Genomic DNA, 16160 nt, shown 5'->3' with positions numbered 1-16160 from the left:
TTTAGGGTTTAAAGTTTTTTTTAGTATCATTTTTATAATTCTAACCATTTTTAGTTTCATCGATTTCAATCCTAATCGACGTGACTGCAAAACACGTCTACACACTCCTGCGCTTTTTTGACGTCTTGCAATGTTTACCAAACAGCAGTTCTAAAAGCAGATCTGCAGCCGTACAAGCCAAGCAAAATGAACGATATACGAATAGTTTCTGAAATGTGTCGCTTTTGTTTGAACAAGAACCTGGAACAATTGTTTGCAGCTTATGAAATACTTGATTCTACTCTGACAATCGAAATAATGCAGCTATTCACAGGCCTTCAGGTACGTTCGATGTGTTTTTTATGGCTCACCAGTTGAAATTTATGTTTTTGGCAGCTCGAGACGATCGACACGAACTCGTTCGCAGTATGTGGGACCTGTAAAGGTGTCCTTAACGCATGGGTTAAATTCCGTAACACCTGCTTAAGTAATGACTTCCTTTTTAAACAATCGCTTCCTGTAAACACCGTGTCCTTCTGCGATGGGGCGGATGAAAATGGAATTCCAGCAAAATCGCAGGAGATGAATTTGTTGGAGGTTGGAATTATGCTGCCGGATGAAAAATTAGTAGATCGCAACGATAAAACTCAAACATGCATCAACGCGTTAGCGTCTGATAGCGAATCGGAGCAAAGTAAAGAAGAGCCATTCGAGAAAACTGTAACAAACGGTAACGAAAGAGTTATCTACTCATCGTATACGAATGAAACGGAAATAAGTTTTGAGCTTACAACGAAAGATGAACTAGTAGAAAACAACAGCGACTACAGGCGAACATGTCCACTACTTGACAATGTGCATGAATCGCATGCAAAAACGGAAAAATCTCCAACCAATCGCAAACGACAACTGTGCGTTACATGTGGGAAATTGGTAAAGAATTTATGGTATCACATCGGTACCCATGCAAACGACATCGCCTCTTACGCTTGTCCACATTGTCCAATGAAAATGAAAAACCAATCGAATCTAGCTCGTCACATTCAGGCGGTACATTTGAAAAAAGTTGTTAAATCTTGTGAACCATGTGGAAGAGGCTTCACCCACATTAATTCGTACAAGGCACACATGGTAAGTGAAGCACATTTCGCAAATTTAGTATGTTAGTTGAGTGATTTTTTCTTTTTTCTTTTAATCTGCTCTCAGCGATCGCGGCATGGAGATGGAGAAACATATCAGTGCCAATCGTGCTTGAAAACATTCAAACAGCCCAGCGGTTACAAAAAACACGTATCCCAAGCACATAGCAACGAACGGAATTTTGTATGTTCCACATGTGGCAAGCCGTTCAAGGATAAGTGAGTTCTGGCGGAATTTATCACACCCTCTATTTACTAGCCTCTCTATTATATCCATCTCTACAGGCAAGCATTGAATCTACACAAAAATGTGCATTCTACTGAGCGACCATACGTATGCGGCATGTGTCCGAAACAGTTTAAGGGTGCAAGTGCCAAAAGAACACATGAATTGACCCACGTTGGGGTCGTTTTCAAGTGCACACTCTGTGATAAATCGTATCGGTACAAATCTCTCTTGAACTTACATGTTAAGAAAACTCATCCTGCAGGAGTTTAAACCGATTCGAACTGTTTTTCAATCGAATGAAAACGACGATCGAACGAAAAAATAAATAAAAAATCACGAGGAACTCGATCATACTCCATCTCACATCAGTAATAAGTTAAGTAACTATCTCTTTATCACTAATCGTTTAATTTTTGCATTCAGCATCTTCATTTTGTGAGATTATTCTGACGGGCACTTTATCGATCTAAAGTGGCCTGCGCCAAAAAACATCTAAATTATGGTTGACAGTCCGACAGCCATCTGTCTCTGGTATCGTACCGAGTGAGTCACCCTGTGTTTGACGTTTGGCTCGTATGTTGTTATCAAACAAACTCCACACTCCGCCTCTGTGTTCGCAATGGTAGAAACACTACGCGAAATCGACCAGATTTGCCGACTTTGTTTATCCGAGCAAAAAGAACTACTAATTCCCGTTAAGCATGCATTTGGCAGCTTGCTCACCGCCGGGGACGTTGCAAGATTCACCGGTATACAGGTTTGTTAGCCCATATGACGGCCGTGATCCTCGATATTACTTGCTGTTTTCGTTTGTTCCAGATCCCAACGGAAGATAACGTTCCATACGTGATTTGCATAGAGTGTAAAAACATATTAAGGAAATCAGTTGCCTTTCGCAACTCGTGTTTGCGCAATGATAGACTCTATAGTCAACTGTTCTCAGCATTCATCGCGAATGCTGGACAGGAATGCCACAGTAGGCAACAGCAATGCAAAGAGCAAAGAAAGCAGCCTCAAGAAAGCTATGAAGCAGATTACAACGATTTTGACGAGAGCAACATCGAAGATATTAGCGACACTGAAATCATCAGCCTGCCGAACACAACATTCGAATATTCCATTAGTACCAAGCAACTAGCCGATTCTTGTTACACGGAAGAGTTGGACGAATGTGCCAATAGTCTTGGAAAAAGCAAAGCTGTTGAAGTTGACGCTCCTCGACCAAAACCAGTACGTTCAGCTAGTAATAATGTAAAGTCCCATAAGGATATATCAACTAGTGGCGAAACAACGATCCGGGAAGATCAAATACCAGTCGACATTTCTGACGAGTTTTATTTCCCGTATTCAACGAGACAACTATGTGACATATGTGGCCAGATGGTAACTAATATCAATCGGCACTTGTTAAGCCACACGAAGCAAGCGAAATTCGCTTGCCCACACTGTCCCGTGCAGATGACGGACAGCTCCAATCTTATGCGTCATATAAGAGCCGTGCACAACAAAACAATCGTTAAAACATGTGAAATATGTGGCAAGGGATTCACACACTACAACACCTACAATTCGCACATAGTACGTGGTGTACATAGCGGATACTTTCGGAGAATACTGATGTTTCCTTTCCCGTTTTAGCGCTCCAAGCATAATATTGGGGAAAAGTATGAATGCAAAATTTGTCTAAGGAAATTCAACCACCATAGTGGTGTTAGGGAGCACACTAAACGCGTACACAACTTTGAAAGCAAATTCGGATGCACGCTATGTTCCAAACGGTTTAAGACTAGGTAAGTTTTGGTAAGACTAGGTTAAGTTTGAATATCGTAAGCGAATGTTCTGATTCTTCATTTTTCCATTTCCAGCAAAGCGCTCCAAATACACGGCAGAGTACATTCTAACGAACAGCCGTACCCTTGCAATCAATGTCCGAAGCGTTTCAAAAGTGGGTACGCTCGCAACATTCATCAACTTACACACAGTGGTGTCGTTTTTTCTTGTCAGATTTGCGATAAGACCTATCGGTACAAAGCCTTACTTAACATGCATTTAAGAAAATTCCATCCAGAAATGTGTCCCCAAAACGATGACGATTATAGTGGAATCCCTCAATAACGGCAATATTGATAAAATAAAGATTGAACATTAGTTTCCTATTTTCTTCTTTCTGATAAACGCTACATTGCCTCTTATAACAAAGAGGAAAGTGTACCATTGAAGAGAGCTAGAAGAAGTTCCCAACGGCATGTTCGAATGCACAGCATCACACACTTGCATATTTGAAACCTTCCTTGTAAACCCGACTATTTCGGGAACGTCAAATAATCCATTCCGTTGGGTTTGTTGTTGTTCCGTGTACGCAATTTTTACGAGTATTGATTTCTACAACAATTCTTAAACTAACAAGACAAACGATATCTTGAGACACATTTTGGCTGAAGTGTAGTGCCGTTAATTTGAAGGAGTTCAGCAAAATAGCTGCAAAATAAGCAACGGTTTGAAGAGGAGTAGTTCGGATCCCAATCAATTTCTTATGTGTTCCATGTAGCTATGGAGACTATAAAAAGGTACACAGCTAAACGTGTATTGAAAACTACAAGCGATGATGATAGGAAACAGATCATATCGGCGTACGAGAACGGATTTCACCCATCTGTAATAGCTCATATGTTGAACTTAAATAAAACCACCGTGTATGGCATCATAAAAAGGTATAAAGAAACATGGCAAATCGAAGCCAAAAAGCGTGGAGGGAACCATGCCAAATTGTTAACGAAAGAAGCCGTGGAAAGTATTCGAGAATGGATCACCGAAAACAGCGCTATTACCCTTAGCGCGCTGGCTGAGAAAGTGTTCGCAAAATACGGCGTGCGGGCGGGCATTTCAACTATAGCGAAAGAAGTTAAGCAGCTAAACCGCTCAATAAAAAAGACTGAAAATGAATCTAGAATGGTCCAAAACATATGGCAAATTTGTCATTTTTGCTTGAACCAAGACGAAGAGACGCTTGCTCCTATAACAAACATACTGGACGCTTATTTAACCATCGAAAATGTGGAACGGTTCACAGGTGTTTCTGTAAGTATACTTTGTCGAAAAAAAATATATATAACCATAACTGTTGTGAGTTAATTCTTTGTAGATTACATACAACGACCGATCTATGTACGCTGTATGCCCGGACTGCACGAACACATTGCAAAATTCAGTCCTTTTCCGTTTTTCTTGTATAAGAAACGATACCTATTTGCGAGAACGATTCCCACTGGACAAACCTGCACCAGCCTCAAGCAATGTGCATGCACGCGACGAGAACGAGCCCTTAGAAATTGACAATGATTATACAGTACCGGAAGTCTGCGAACCATTAACCTCGGAACACGACTCTGATAGTCAAGCTACATTAAAAACAACGAACACAGTCAGACAAGTGGTCGTAAAGGAAAAGTTCGACCCAGCTAATTTCACCGAGCCAAGCAAGACGACAAACACTGACAGTCAACCGCGATTAATTGTAAAAAATACGCTTGAACTAGTGGACGTAAAGGAAGAGTTCGACCCAGCTAATTTAATCGAGCCAAACACAATACAAAACTCTGGAAGTCAAGCACCATGGAATGGAGGAAACAACACGCCTGATTTAGTGGAAGTAAAGCAAGAGTATTACTCCGCAAATTGTTCTGAAACAACTACAGTACAAGACACTGATTGTGTACCAAAACTGCATCAACCAACCATGCCGGAATTAGCGAATATAGAAGAAGAGTTTAACTCCGCTAACTACATCGAACCAAGTGAAGCCACATGTTCCGATAGTGAGGAGCACGGAGCACCAGACAAAACTGAGAACGCATCGCACAGCTCAAATCTTGGAACCATTCGGCGTTCAAACAACAAAATACGTGTGTACAAAAATGAGGTTAATGTATTCAACGTGTCGTGTGGACAACAGAAGATGCTTTGTAATATATGTGGCAAATTAATCAAAAATCTCGCAAACCATATGGTTACCCACACGCAGGAGGCCAACTATGCATGCCCACATTGTCCCATAAGAATGTTGCATGACGCAAATCTTCATGCATCCACATTCAAACCGTACACTTCAAAATGATAACAAAATCGTGCGAATTATGCGGCAAAGGATTAACCAGCAAAAGTAGTTTAGTCTGTCACATGGTAAAAGCTTCAATTTTTTAGTGGTAGGTTCCAAATTAATAATTTCTCTACACTTTTAGCGTTCTCAGCATGTTGCTATGTTGCCCAGTCCATGTAATAAGTCTATACAACAAATTTTGCTTACTTTTCCCCACAGACCAGCGCTACAAATCCAACAGGCGGTACATTTTTCAGATAAACCTTTTGCCTGCAGCGAGTGTTCAAAAAGCATCAAAAGTCGCAACGCGAGGAAAACGCATTACGTGGCGACTCATAGTGGGACGCTTTTCAGATGCACCATTTGCGACAAATCGTATCGTTACAAATCGCTTCTCAATATGCATCTTCGAAAAATGCACTCAAGTAACCAAGATGGCAGGGAATAATATTTTTAAATGTGATGTGCGTTTTTGAAACAGCTGAAGCTGACTGCTTCATGAATACATTATTTTCTCATTAGAGTTTTAAATGGAAACAATCTGGTTTTCTCTATAAAGAAACCCCTGAATCAAAGTACCCACATAGCTTGGCAAGTGTATGTCCGAAACGAATGAATGGATGAAGAGACCAAATGGAAGGAGTACGGAGTAATGTGAGAAACGAACGGATTGACGAAGTTCCCAACGGCATGTTCGAATGCACAGCATCACACATTTGCATATTTCAAACCTTCCCTATAAACGCAACTGTTTCGGGAATGTCAAATAATCCATTCCGTTGGGTTTGTTGTTGTTCTGTGTACGCATTTTTTAATGTTGCTTGCGGGCATAACAAATATTGGCTCCAACGATTCTCAAACCAACAGGCCAAGTGATATCTTGAAACATATTTTGGTTGAAGTGTAGTGCTGTTAAATTCCAATTGGGAAAGCTGCAAAATAACCAAGGTTTAGGTGGGTGAATTAGGTGAATTAGTACCGTGATTTGTAGAGGAGAAGTTCGCATTTAAAATATGTTCTAATGTGTTCTTGCAGTCATGGAGACCAGAACAAAGTATGCAGCTAAGCGTGTGTTGAAAACGACAAGCGATAATGGTACGAAGCAGATCATATCGGCGTATGAAAACGGCTTTAAACCATCAGCAATAAGCCACATGTTGGACATAGATAGAGCTACCGTGTACGAAATCATAAAAAGGCATAATGGAGCTAGACAAATCAAGGAAAAAAGGCGCTCATCGGAAAAAGTACAAAGAGAGTCTGCAGTGGTGCAAGACATGTGGCAAATTTGTCAATTTTGCTTGAACCAAGACGAAGAGACGCTCGCTCCTATAACAAACATTCTGGATTCTTATTTAACTCTCGAAAATGTGGAACGAACCACGGGTGTTTCTGTAAGTATGCTTGCTTTGCGAAGAAACTTTGTCGTTTATGTAATAAATGGTGCGATTTTCCTTATTTGTAGATACAATTGGACGGCCGACTCGTGTACGCCGTATGCCCAGACTGCACAAACAAATTGCAAAAATCAGTTCTTTTCCGTTTGTCTTGTATTAGGAATGATGCCTATTTGCGAGAACACTTCCCACTGGACAAACCTGCACCAGCCTCAAGCTATATGAATGCAAGCGATGGGCAAGATCTCATAGAAATGAACCATGATTATACAGCGTTCGAAATCAACGAACCATTAACCTCGGAAAACGACTCTGATAGTCAAGCAACATTAAAACTAACGAACGCAGTCGAACAAGTGGCCGTAAAGGAAGCTTTCAACCCAGTTAATATCATCGAAGAAACGAAGGAAGGGGTTAACTCCGTTGATATTACAGTACGAGACTGTGATATTCAACCAACCATGCCTGAACTAGCGAATGTAGAAGAACAGTTTTACTCTGCTAACTACATTGAACCAGGTGAAGTGACATGTTCCGATATCGAAGAGCACGAACCTGACCATGAAATTGACAATACATCACACGGCTCAGCTATTGGGACCGACCGGCGTTCAAGCAAGAAAATTGGCGTCTATAGAAATGGGATTAATTTATTCAATATTCCGTGTGGGAAAAGAAAGGTGCTATGTGACATTTGTGGTAAATTTGTGCTTAACATCGCACACCATATAGTTACTCACACGCAGGAGGCCAACTATGCATGCCCACATTGTCCCATAAGAATGACGCATGACGCAAATCTGAAGCGCCACATTCAAGCCGTACACTTGAAGTTGATAACAAAATCGTGCGAATTATGCGGCAAAGGATTAACCAGCAAAAGTAGCCTATTATCACATATGGTATGGTGATGTTAATTGTATGTAGAGGGTTAGATACTAACGACTTATCTTTAATTTTAGCGTTCTCAGCATGGCGTTGGAAAATTATATGAATGTAAAATTTGCTCAAAAACCTATGGTCATCCGAGCGGTTTGAGGGATCATTTTAAACGCACGCATGGTTCGCAGTCCCATTCGTGTGCGATATGTGGTCGATGTTTTACCACACGGTAAAATGATTTCCATGTTGTGCCGCTTTCTCAAATCTATACACAAAAAATTACTTTCCTTTTCCCTACAGACCATCGCTACAAATCCATCAGGCGGTACATTCGTCAGATAAACCTTTTGCCTGCAGCGAGTGTCCAAAAAGCTTCAAAAGTCGCACTGCGAGAAAAACACATTACGTGGCGACTCATAGTGGGACGCTTTTCAGATGCACCATTTGCGACAAATCGTATCGTTACAAATCGCTTTTCAACATGCACCTCCGTAAAATGCATACGAGCAGCGATGATGGTAAAGAATAAAGGTGTAATGGAAAATACATTTTAATTTTCGTCAGGCGCACTTCCAAATGTAGATATTTCCCGATATATACCATTGAACTGCCCCGAACTGATCTACTTGAAACCTTAAAAAGTAGTGGTTTAATTTACTTACTTATCCTGCTGCAGGTCTCCTCTAAACCGCTTACGGACAAGCGCCGTCGTCTGCCAATCTAATATCCTGGCCGTTCTGTAGGCCGACGCAACATTGTAACAGCTCTTGCAGTATGAGGTACTATTTATTGTGATACTAGGTTTAATGATACTCGAGTCAAAGCCAAAAAACCGACCATGCGTAATTTCTTAATAAAATTTTTGTATGAAACGCAGTTTTTCAAATTCCATGAGTTGTAGAAATATGTAAAAATCGCGTACGGCGTACGAATCGGTGTGGGTATATCAAGTTTCAAGTCAATCCACGTCGGTGCCAGGATTGATTGTATTTGCTGAATTTTGCTGAAAGACGTCAAACGCGCGTTTACGTCCAAAATCACATCCAAAACGAACTGTAAACATGTAAACACGTTAGCAATGGTGAACGTTCTACAAGAACTGCTAAATGTTTGCCGATTTTGTTTGTGCGACAGCGAACGGGATTTGAAACCTATTTTGGAAACATTGGATTCTACACTAACGACCGACGAGGTGGCACGATATACTGGTATACAGGTGAGACGTTCTTGTAGCTGTCTAGTGTGCAGAGCTTATCCTCTAGTTGTCTTCTGATCTACACCATACAGGTTAATGCCGACGAACATTGCTCACTGTATGCGATATGCGTGGCGTGTACAAGCATCCTGAGGAAATCAATAGAATTTCGACAAACATGCCTTAACAACCAAAAACACGTCGAAGAACTGCTTATGATGTTGGTTGCCAGTGCAGTAAACACGCCCTACGAATCTGCAGAGAGCGTACAATGGGTGGATAGTGCGAATGAGGAGATAAATATATGTGTGGACCAGATTCAGGAGGAAGACAGCGACAATGAATTCATTGCCAAGCTAAACAATACTCAGCCACCGAATGTATGTAATATGGATAATGATATGTACTGTGCCAACTACATCGAGCCCGCCAAATCGTACAATGCTGATAACAACGATATTTGGGCAAGGCCAACGGAGGAGTGCAAGAAAAGACCGAGAAAAAAGTACACCTACAAAAAAGATGCACCACCGGCACCCATCGTTAAAGAACGGAAAAGGAAGAGAAAAATTTATGAATTTTCTGTACTTGCCGAAAGCGAATTGTACTACGTGAAGACGTACAAAGATGTAAAACGATTGTATATGAAGACGCTATGCGAGGTTTGCGGAAAACTAGTTACCTCCTTTACAAGCCACATGGAAACTCATTTCCCAGAGACAACGCACAGTTGTCCGCACTGTCCGGTTAAGATGAAAAAGAGAAACAATATGTCACAGCACATCAAAACCGTACATTATAAAGTCGTTGGCAAAACATGCGACATATGCGGCCAGGGCTTCGTACACCACAAAACTTATCGTTATCATATGGTAGGTAAATAGTATACAGTCAACCGAGCAGTATGCCACACTGAAGTAGCTATGTACAAACTGCCTATGCGTTTTCTTTCCAGCTCTCCCACCAATCTGAAGGAAAAGCATTTGAATGCAAACCATGCGGCAAAACATTTAACAAACCGTTCGGTCTTAGAGATCATCATAATAGAGTTCATAATATTGCCAGAAGCTTGAAACGAACAGCTTAGCCAGCGTAATAAAATAAATCTTTTTTGCTTTCTACTTCGGTTAGCAAAACGATTTGTCCCTATGTTCCCAACAATTCAACTCCATTCTTCGATTTGACACCCTATTGTATCTCTTCGCGCCTTGCGTTGTATTTTCACTGGTTATCGTTGTTGTTCGAATCTATTTTCTTGCCAAAGAAGCAGAGCATTCATGCGTATCGTCAAATTGATCATTAAAAACGTATCTACTCTGAGGTTTCTGCCTGTCTCAGGACAAGTAAACCCGGAATGATGTCTTAAAAAGTAAGAAAGCGAAAGATATTTCATATGTAACGTAATTTACAAAATTAAAACATTATGTGTGTCTTGCTGCCAACCATCCCCATCCCTTTGCAATTGGAACATTTTGACATTTCTTTCAAGCTCTTTGTTTACCAACAAATTCACTTCGCGAGTTCAGTATGGCGGAAGGATTGAAAGAAATTTTCCTAATTTGTCGACTCTGTCTGTCCCGGGATGAGGCGCTTCTCGTACCCATCGCAGAAGTATTAGAATCTTCACTTACCATCGACGATTTCTGGAGCTTTAGTGGAGTCCACGTGAGTTTCGCTCGTTTCGGTGTGGATGGTATCACTCTTACCAAAGCTTTCTTTCTTCGCAAGGCAGATTGAGGCGATAGATGCGAATCAACGTATTATGCACGCGATATGCTTAGAGTGCACAAGCAAACTGAAAATGCTAGTTGCGTTTCGGGAACGTTGCATAAGTAACAATTATCAATTTCATCAACTATGGTGGAGATCTTGTGCAAACAGCAATAGTGATACTGTTGAAGATGCCGAATGTCTGTATGATTCTGACACCGATCCTTTAGAGGTGGAGTACCTAGTGGGTGAGGATACCAATAGCGGGCTAGCTGCTTTAGACGATTCACCTTTAATTCAACACGACACGAATGAAACCAACGACATCCATCAACAAAGTGCTACAACAAACTCGACCGAAAAGCAGGTGCTTAAAGATGAAATGCTTTACTCGGCTAACTACATTGAGCTGGGTGAACCGCACTCAGATAATGATGAGCCCGATGTAAATGGGAAGGAGTGGCCAAATAGTTCTTATTTAAACATAATAAGATCATCACAACGAAGTAGCCGTGGCGGCCGGAAACTGGACACTGAAAGCATTTTGTTCAGTCGCACTAGTCATAGGCAAGAAAAGCCACTTTGCGATACGTGCGGTAAAGTGGTAACCAACCTTGCATTGCATATCACAAGCCACAAGGATGACCTAAACTATGCGTGTCCGCACTGTCAAGCCAAAATGAAACATTCTTCATATCTCGTACGTCACATACAATCGGTGCACTTCAAGACGATCGTAAAATCTTGCACTACGTGTAATATTGGTTTCAACCATTACGATACCTACCGGGCGCACATGGTAAGCAATTGGGTTTGACCTGCCTTGATAGAATATGTTTCGCTAACGAATTTTCTCGATGTATGCAGTATACGGAGCATGGTATCGGACACCCACATGAATGTGTAGTATGCTCACGAAGATTTCATCAAGCATCTAAGCTGAAGAAACATATCCAAAGATGTCATAACCTCGATGAGTATGATTGTGAGGTTTGTGGTAGAATATTTAAACTGCGGTAAGTTAAATTTTGTTTCGACGAGCGCAGAGTGTTGGGTGTCTTTGGTTAATGGTATAATTTATTGGTTTGCAGCGAAAATTTAAACAGACACCAAAAGAGAGTCCATACGATGGGACAACCCTACAAATGTAGCAAGTGCCCGAAGCGGTTCAAATGTGCCAGCTACAGAAAGAACCACGAACTCATTCATCACAGTGGCATCGTTTTAGGATGTACATCTTGTGATAAATCGTTTCGATATAAATATCAGGTGAATGCGCATATTAGAGAAATGCATCCAAACGCTAACGAAAATAGCGATATAACAGAGCAAGAAACAACAGCTTATAATCAAACACCGGCCTCAGAATTAATGGAATCGAACGCGGGAATGGATCCTGAGCGTTTAACCAATAAAAATCAATGAACTATATATTTTTCCTGAAAACTCCGTTGGATATTTGAAAGAAAGAGCATCCCCTTTCAGCACAGTACTGAAAGCGGCCGGTGCGTCACCCTGTGTTTGGCGCGTACTTCAGCAGTGTGTGTGACAGCCAACTTTGACGTTCTGAAGCAAGCGTTGTTTATCAACAACTTTCTGCTTAGCACTGTTGTGCAGAATGGCGAGCAACGAGCGCGAAATATACAACATTTGCCGCTTTTGTTTGTGCCAAGACGAAGAATATCTCATTCCCATCACTAAAATATTGGACTCCACGCTTACGATTGATGATGTGGAACGATTTACCGGAATACAGGTGAGCTTCGTAACATAGGGTCACACGCAATGAAGCATCATTGAATCGAGCTGGTGTTGCTTTACTTTCAGTTTAATCCCGATGATGCTATGCTGTACGCGATGTGTTTAGAATGTACAAATAGTCTGAAAAACTCTGCCACCTTCCGGACCACCTGTATGAACAACAACTCTATCTTCCACGACCTAGTCTCTGTACTGACTACCAATGCAGGAAGCATATACGGCGATTCGGTCGAGTATCTAGAGAGTGAATTTGAAGAGGAGGATGACAAGGATTTGGAGAAAATCGATGAAAAACCGTTAACAACATTTTCTATCGAGCCGTTTTGGAGAAACAAAAGTAGCCCGCAGACCAAATACGAAGAGGAGTACATTCAGGACGGCCAAGAAGATACGCTTACAAGCAACAACGATGAGCAGATGTCAAACGAAGATGACTTCCCTTACTCTGCCAATAGAATCGAGCCCGGTGAAACGCTTTCCGACGATGACATGTTTGCTCCGAATTTCTTTGCACAGCCCAGCTTCAAGAAAGAGAAGAAAAGTCCCAAAGGTAGTATGCGATAGTGCTGTTGAGTTGAGTGATATTGAAATACGGGTCTCGCTTTCTTTCCTAGATAAGAGCCTTCGGGGAAAGCGAAAGCTACACCTATGCAACTGGTGCGGCATATTCGTACATCATATACCTAGCCATGTGCTAATCCATAAAGAGGAAGCCACATTTTCCTGTCCGCATTGTTCTGTGAGAATGAAACAAAAAGGAAACTTATCGCAACATATACAAACTGTGCACTTCAAAACTGTTGGCAAGACGTGCGAGATATGCGGCAAAGGATTTATTCACCACAAAACGTATAGGTATCACATGGTACGTATCGGTGTTTTTGGATTGTTGCGTACGTTGAAGGACACGATTGACGATTTGTTATTTTATTCTAGCGCACTCATCAAGACGCAGGAGAATCATTCGAATGCCAAGTATGCTCGAAACAATTCAGTCGCTCTAGTGGTTTAGAAGATCATCTTAAAAAATTTCACAGCATAGCAAAGAATTTCAAATTGGAATTAGATACCGTACGCCATATTAAGGAAGAACCACTCAACTAATTGGGTAATTCGAATCGCAAAGAGCCTGTCTTTCGGCAGGGTTGCCCTGGAACCGTGCAACATCGAGCTGAATTTTATTCTGTTGCATTAGTTTTGGTTCAGTATCTATGTCTGCAAACGCATGTCATGTTAGGAGAGTGTGTAATTAGGTTTAGTTTGTAAATGATATTTTTCTTTAGTTTTCATCTTTATTCGGCGTTCTTCGTGTGGTCGATTGATATGTCTGTTTAAAAATTTAGTTACTATACTAAAGTTTACCACATAACCGCACAGTCTGTCCGTTTCATGGCGATGGGTGTCAATGCAAAAGCATCGTAAAAGAATGCAAAAGTGTTAGGCATACAATGATTATTTTTAGGCAAACATTAGTAATAAAACATTTTAATAAAATATACATCAGGCTTCTTATTTCTCCAACAATTCAGAGAGACAGACAAATAATAAGGGAACTGCGCCATTTAGGACAAAGCGCTATCTCTGGACCGTGTTTTCTCAGCGTCTCATCGTGAATTGAACGGCCGATTGAACGCTCACCATGAGATGAGGGTACACCCTGTGTTTTCTAGATGGGCTTGGAAGTTGGGAAATTTGCTGCTATAGAACTGTTGTGACGTTTGTATGTTTTGCTTCTTTGGCTGTGCGGTTATTTTGTTACGACTTGGCGTGGAGTAGACGCTGTGAAGAAAATGTTCACTGTTTGCCGGTTTTGTTTGAACAATGACGATACAAGGCTTCGCCTAATCATGAAGTCAGACGATTATTCGCTGACTATCGAAGAAATGGAACTATTAACAGGATTACAAGTAAGTCCGGGGTTATTCCGCGTAATTCATATCTCTAATCCATTTCCCGATTTATAGCTAAATGACGAGCAACTTTACTCATACGCCGTTTGCTTTGAATGTTCGAAGAATCTGGAAATGTTTGGTGCCTTCCGAGAACTTTGTTTAAGCAACGATGCTTACTTCCGACAAATCTGCGCCGTGCAGAACGCAAAAGTGAAACCAGCTACCATTGAAATTGAGTTCGTGCCTAGTGTATCATTTGAAGAAGTTAGCGCTGAGGACTTACCAGCGATCACCCAAAATCGATTAGCTGCACAAAGTAACTCGGATCTAGAAGTGGACAACGATGACTACTGTTCTGAATGGAATGGAATCGTCCCGGAGCAATCTTTTGTATCCAGCCAAAGCGAACACGATGAGGATCACGTAGAATTCGCGACAGATTTAGCAATAACAGTCAAAACGAAATGTGATCCAGCAAAGATGCCAGGCGAGGATAAAACCCCAAACCGGCCGAAGAACGCCAACACACAACGGCAACTTTGTGATATGTGTGGAAAAATGGTAACAAACATAGTGCTGCACATTTCAAGTCACACGAAGGAAACGAAATACAAATGTCCACACTGCCCTACGAAAATGACCCATCCCGCCAATCTAATGCGCCACGTTGGGGCTGTCCATTTGAAGACAATCGTAAAATCATGCGAATTGTGTGGTAAAGGTTTCACGCACAAAAACATCTATAAATCTCACATGGTAAGTAGTTGGTTTGGTCCGGTGGCAGGTTTATAACCTACAGACAACCGTTTTATTGTAGCGCTCGCAGCACGACATCGGAGAAAGCTACAAATGTAAAATGTGCCCCAGACAGTTCAAGCATCCTAGTGGATTGAGAGATCATGTGTTACGATTTCATACCAGCGACAGAAATTATAAGTGCGTGGTATGTGAGAAACTTTTCAAAACGAAGTAAGATTCGCCTCAACGACGCTATTGCATTGCTTTCGTTTTCGTTTTCGTCACAAACCATCGTTTTCTTTACTTTCCAGGCAGGCATTGAAGGTACACGAAAATGTACACACGAACGAAACGCCACATTGCTGTAAGCATTGCCCAAAGCGATTCAAAAGCAGAAGCGCCAGATACACGCATCAGTTAACGCACAGTGACATTGTATTTGGCTGCAAGTTCTGCGATAAGTCATATCGTTACAAAACTCTGCTCAACATACACGTTCGAAAACATCATCAATTGAACGTTAGCGAGAGCGAATAGGACCGTGTTGGTGTAATGGGAATGTTGCAAACTGTGTGTGATATTTACAAATGCAAAAAGAATCTAAAAATGCTAAACGAAGGTACCGCCCAAGTTTTGTTTCAGGACTCTGTGTCCATAAAACCTTTACTCATATAAAACCTTTCACTTACATGAGACTAGACGCAGTACTCCAACAGCAGCGAACTTTTTCGACTTCCACAATTTATATTCAAGCTCTTGCACGGAACATTTCCTAACACTTTTTAGTTTAGTAAAGTCGGTAAATAAGTGAATTGGGGAACAAAATATTTACAAACTACTGTGTACTACTCTTTTGTCTGAAAATTCAATTCCTTCGATTCGTTTGGTTTTTGAAATTTGTTTGTAGGCGCACAAGTGTGAGTGAGAACGATTCGTCTCACTCCCTCCTTGTACGGAACGCCTTTTGACAGCTGTAGACAGTGCATTTGATTACCAAGAAATCATTTCCAAACATCGAAGATGCGGTGCGCTTGAACAAAATGCTGGAAGTGTGCCGATTTTGTTTGTGCGTTGATGAAGGATGTTTGATATCGTTGAAGGATTTACTGGATTGTGCACATACCGTGCAGGATGTGTCACTT

At 41.2% G+C, this 16160-nt stretch overlaps 4 protein-coding genes and 1 pseudogene across 4 annotated transcripts; all 5 read left to right on the top strand.

Annotated features, from left to right (window-relative positions):
* Positions 1-1966: 1966 nt before the first annotated feature.
* On the top strand, positions 1967-3462 carry LOC128718811 (zinc finger protein 181-like). The gene is made up of 4 exons (XM_053812426.1): positions 1967-2104; positions 2167-2925; positions 2986-3137; positions 3213-3462. The coding sequence occupies exons 1-4, from the start codon at positions 1967-1969 to the stop codon at positions 3460-3462; spliced, it is 1299 nt and encodes a 432-aa protein (XP_053668401.1).
* A 435-nt stretch (positions 3463-3897) lies between these two features.
* On the top strand, positions 3898-5891 carry LOC128718810 (zinc finger protein 510-like; annotated as a pseudogene).
* Positions 5892-6720: 829 nt separating this feature from the next.
* On the top strand, positions 6721-8251 carry LOC128718809 (zinc finger protein 26-like). The gene is made up of 4 exons (XM_053812425.1): positions 6721-6837; positions 6909-7742; positions 7803-7951; positions 8023-8251. The coding sequence occupies exons 1-4, from the start codon at positions 6721-6723 to the stop codon at positions 8249-8251; spliced, it is 1329 nt and encodes a 442-aa protein (XP_053668400.1).
* A 549-nt stretch (positions 8252-8800) lies between these two features.
* On the top strand, positions 8801-10004 carry LOC128708894 (zinc finger protein 200-like). The gene is made up of 3 exons (XM_053803873.1): positions 8801-8938; positions 9010-9789; positions 9873-10004. Exons 1-3 carry the CDS (start codon positions 8801-8803, stop codon positions 10002-10004), a joined length of 1050 nt encoding a protein of 349 aa, XP_053659848.1.
* Positions 10005-12245: 2241 nt separating this feature from the next.
* Positions 12246-13492, top strand: LOC128718808 (zinc finger protein 287-like). Its single transcript, XM_053812424.1, has 4 exons — positions 12246-12383; positions 12455-12938; positions 13003-13253; positions 13325-13492. The coding sequence occupies exons 1-4, from the start codon at positions 12246-12248 to the stop codon at positions 13490-13492; spliced, it is 1041 nt and encodes a 346-aa protein (XP_053668399.1).
* Positions 13493-16160: the final 2668 nt, after the last annotated feature.

The sequence above is a fragment of the Anopheles marshallii genome, chromosome 2 (genome assembly GCF_943734725.1).
Source record: "Anopheles marshallii chromosome 2, idAnoMarsDA_429_01, whole genome shotgun sequence".
NCBI classification, from domain to species: Eukaryota; Metazoa; Arthropoda; class Insecta; order Diptera; family Culicidae; genus Anopheles; species Anopheles marshallii.
The sequence above is the reverse complement of the archived record's forward strand: the minus strand, read 5'-3'. Positions and strand labels throughout refer to the sequence as shown.

Bases quoted from the DNA above. Each gene is read 5' to 3' on its own strand.
- LOC128718808 (XM_053812424.1), top strand. From the start codon at position 12,246: ATGGCGAGCAACGAGCGCGAAATATACAACATTTGCCGCTTTTGTTTG. The intron at 12,384-12,454 runs GTGAGCTTCGTA...CTTTACTTTCAG, and splicing joins AACGATTTACCGGAATACAG to TTTAATCCCGATGATGCTAT. The intron at 12,939-13,002 runs GTAGTATGCGAT...TTTCTTTCCTAG, and splicing joins AGAGAAGAAAAGTCCCAAAG to ATAAGAGCCTTCGGGGAAAG.
- LOC128708894 (XM_053803873.1), top strand. From the start codon at position 8,801: ATGGTGAACGTTCTACAAGAACTGCTAAATGTTTGCCGATTTTGTTTG. The intron at 8,939-9,009 runs GTGAGACGTTCT...TACACCATACAG, and splicing joins CACGATATACTGGTATACAG to GTTAATGCCGACGAACATTG. The intron at 9,790-9,872 runs GTAGGTAAATAG...TTTTCTTTCCAG, and splicing joins AAACTTATCGTTATCATATG to CTCTCCCACCAATCTGAAGG.
- LOC128718811 (XM_053812426.1), top strand. From the start codon at position 1,967: ATGGTAGAAACACTACGCGAAATCGACCAGATTTGCCGACTTTGTTTA. The intron at 2,105-2,166 runs GTTTGTTAGCCC...CGTTTGTTCCAG, and splicing joins CAAGATTCACCGGTATACAG to ATCCCAACGGAAGATAACGT. The intron at 3,138-3,212 runs GTAAGTTTTGGT...TTCCATTTCCAG, and splicing joins TCCAAACGGTTTAAGACTAG to CAAAGCGCTCCAAATACACG.
- LOC128718809 (XM_053812425.1), top strand. From the start codon at position 6,721: ATGTGGCAAATTTGTCAATTTTGCTTGAACCAAGACGAAGAGACGCTC. The intron at 7,743-7,802 runs GTATGGTGATGT...CTTTAATTTTAG, and splicing joins GTAGCCTATTATCACATATG to CGTTCTCAGCATGGCGTTGG. The intron at 7,952-8,022 runs GTAAAATGATTT...TTTTCCCTACAG, and splicing joins GGTCGATGTTTTACCACACG to ACCATCGCTACAAATCCATC.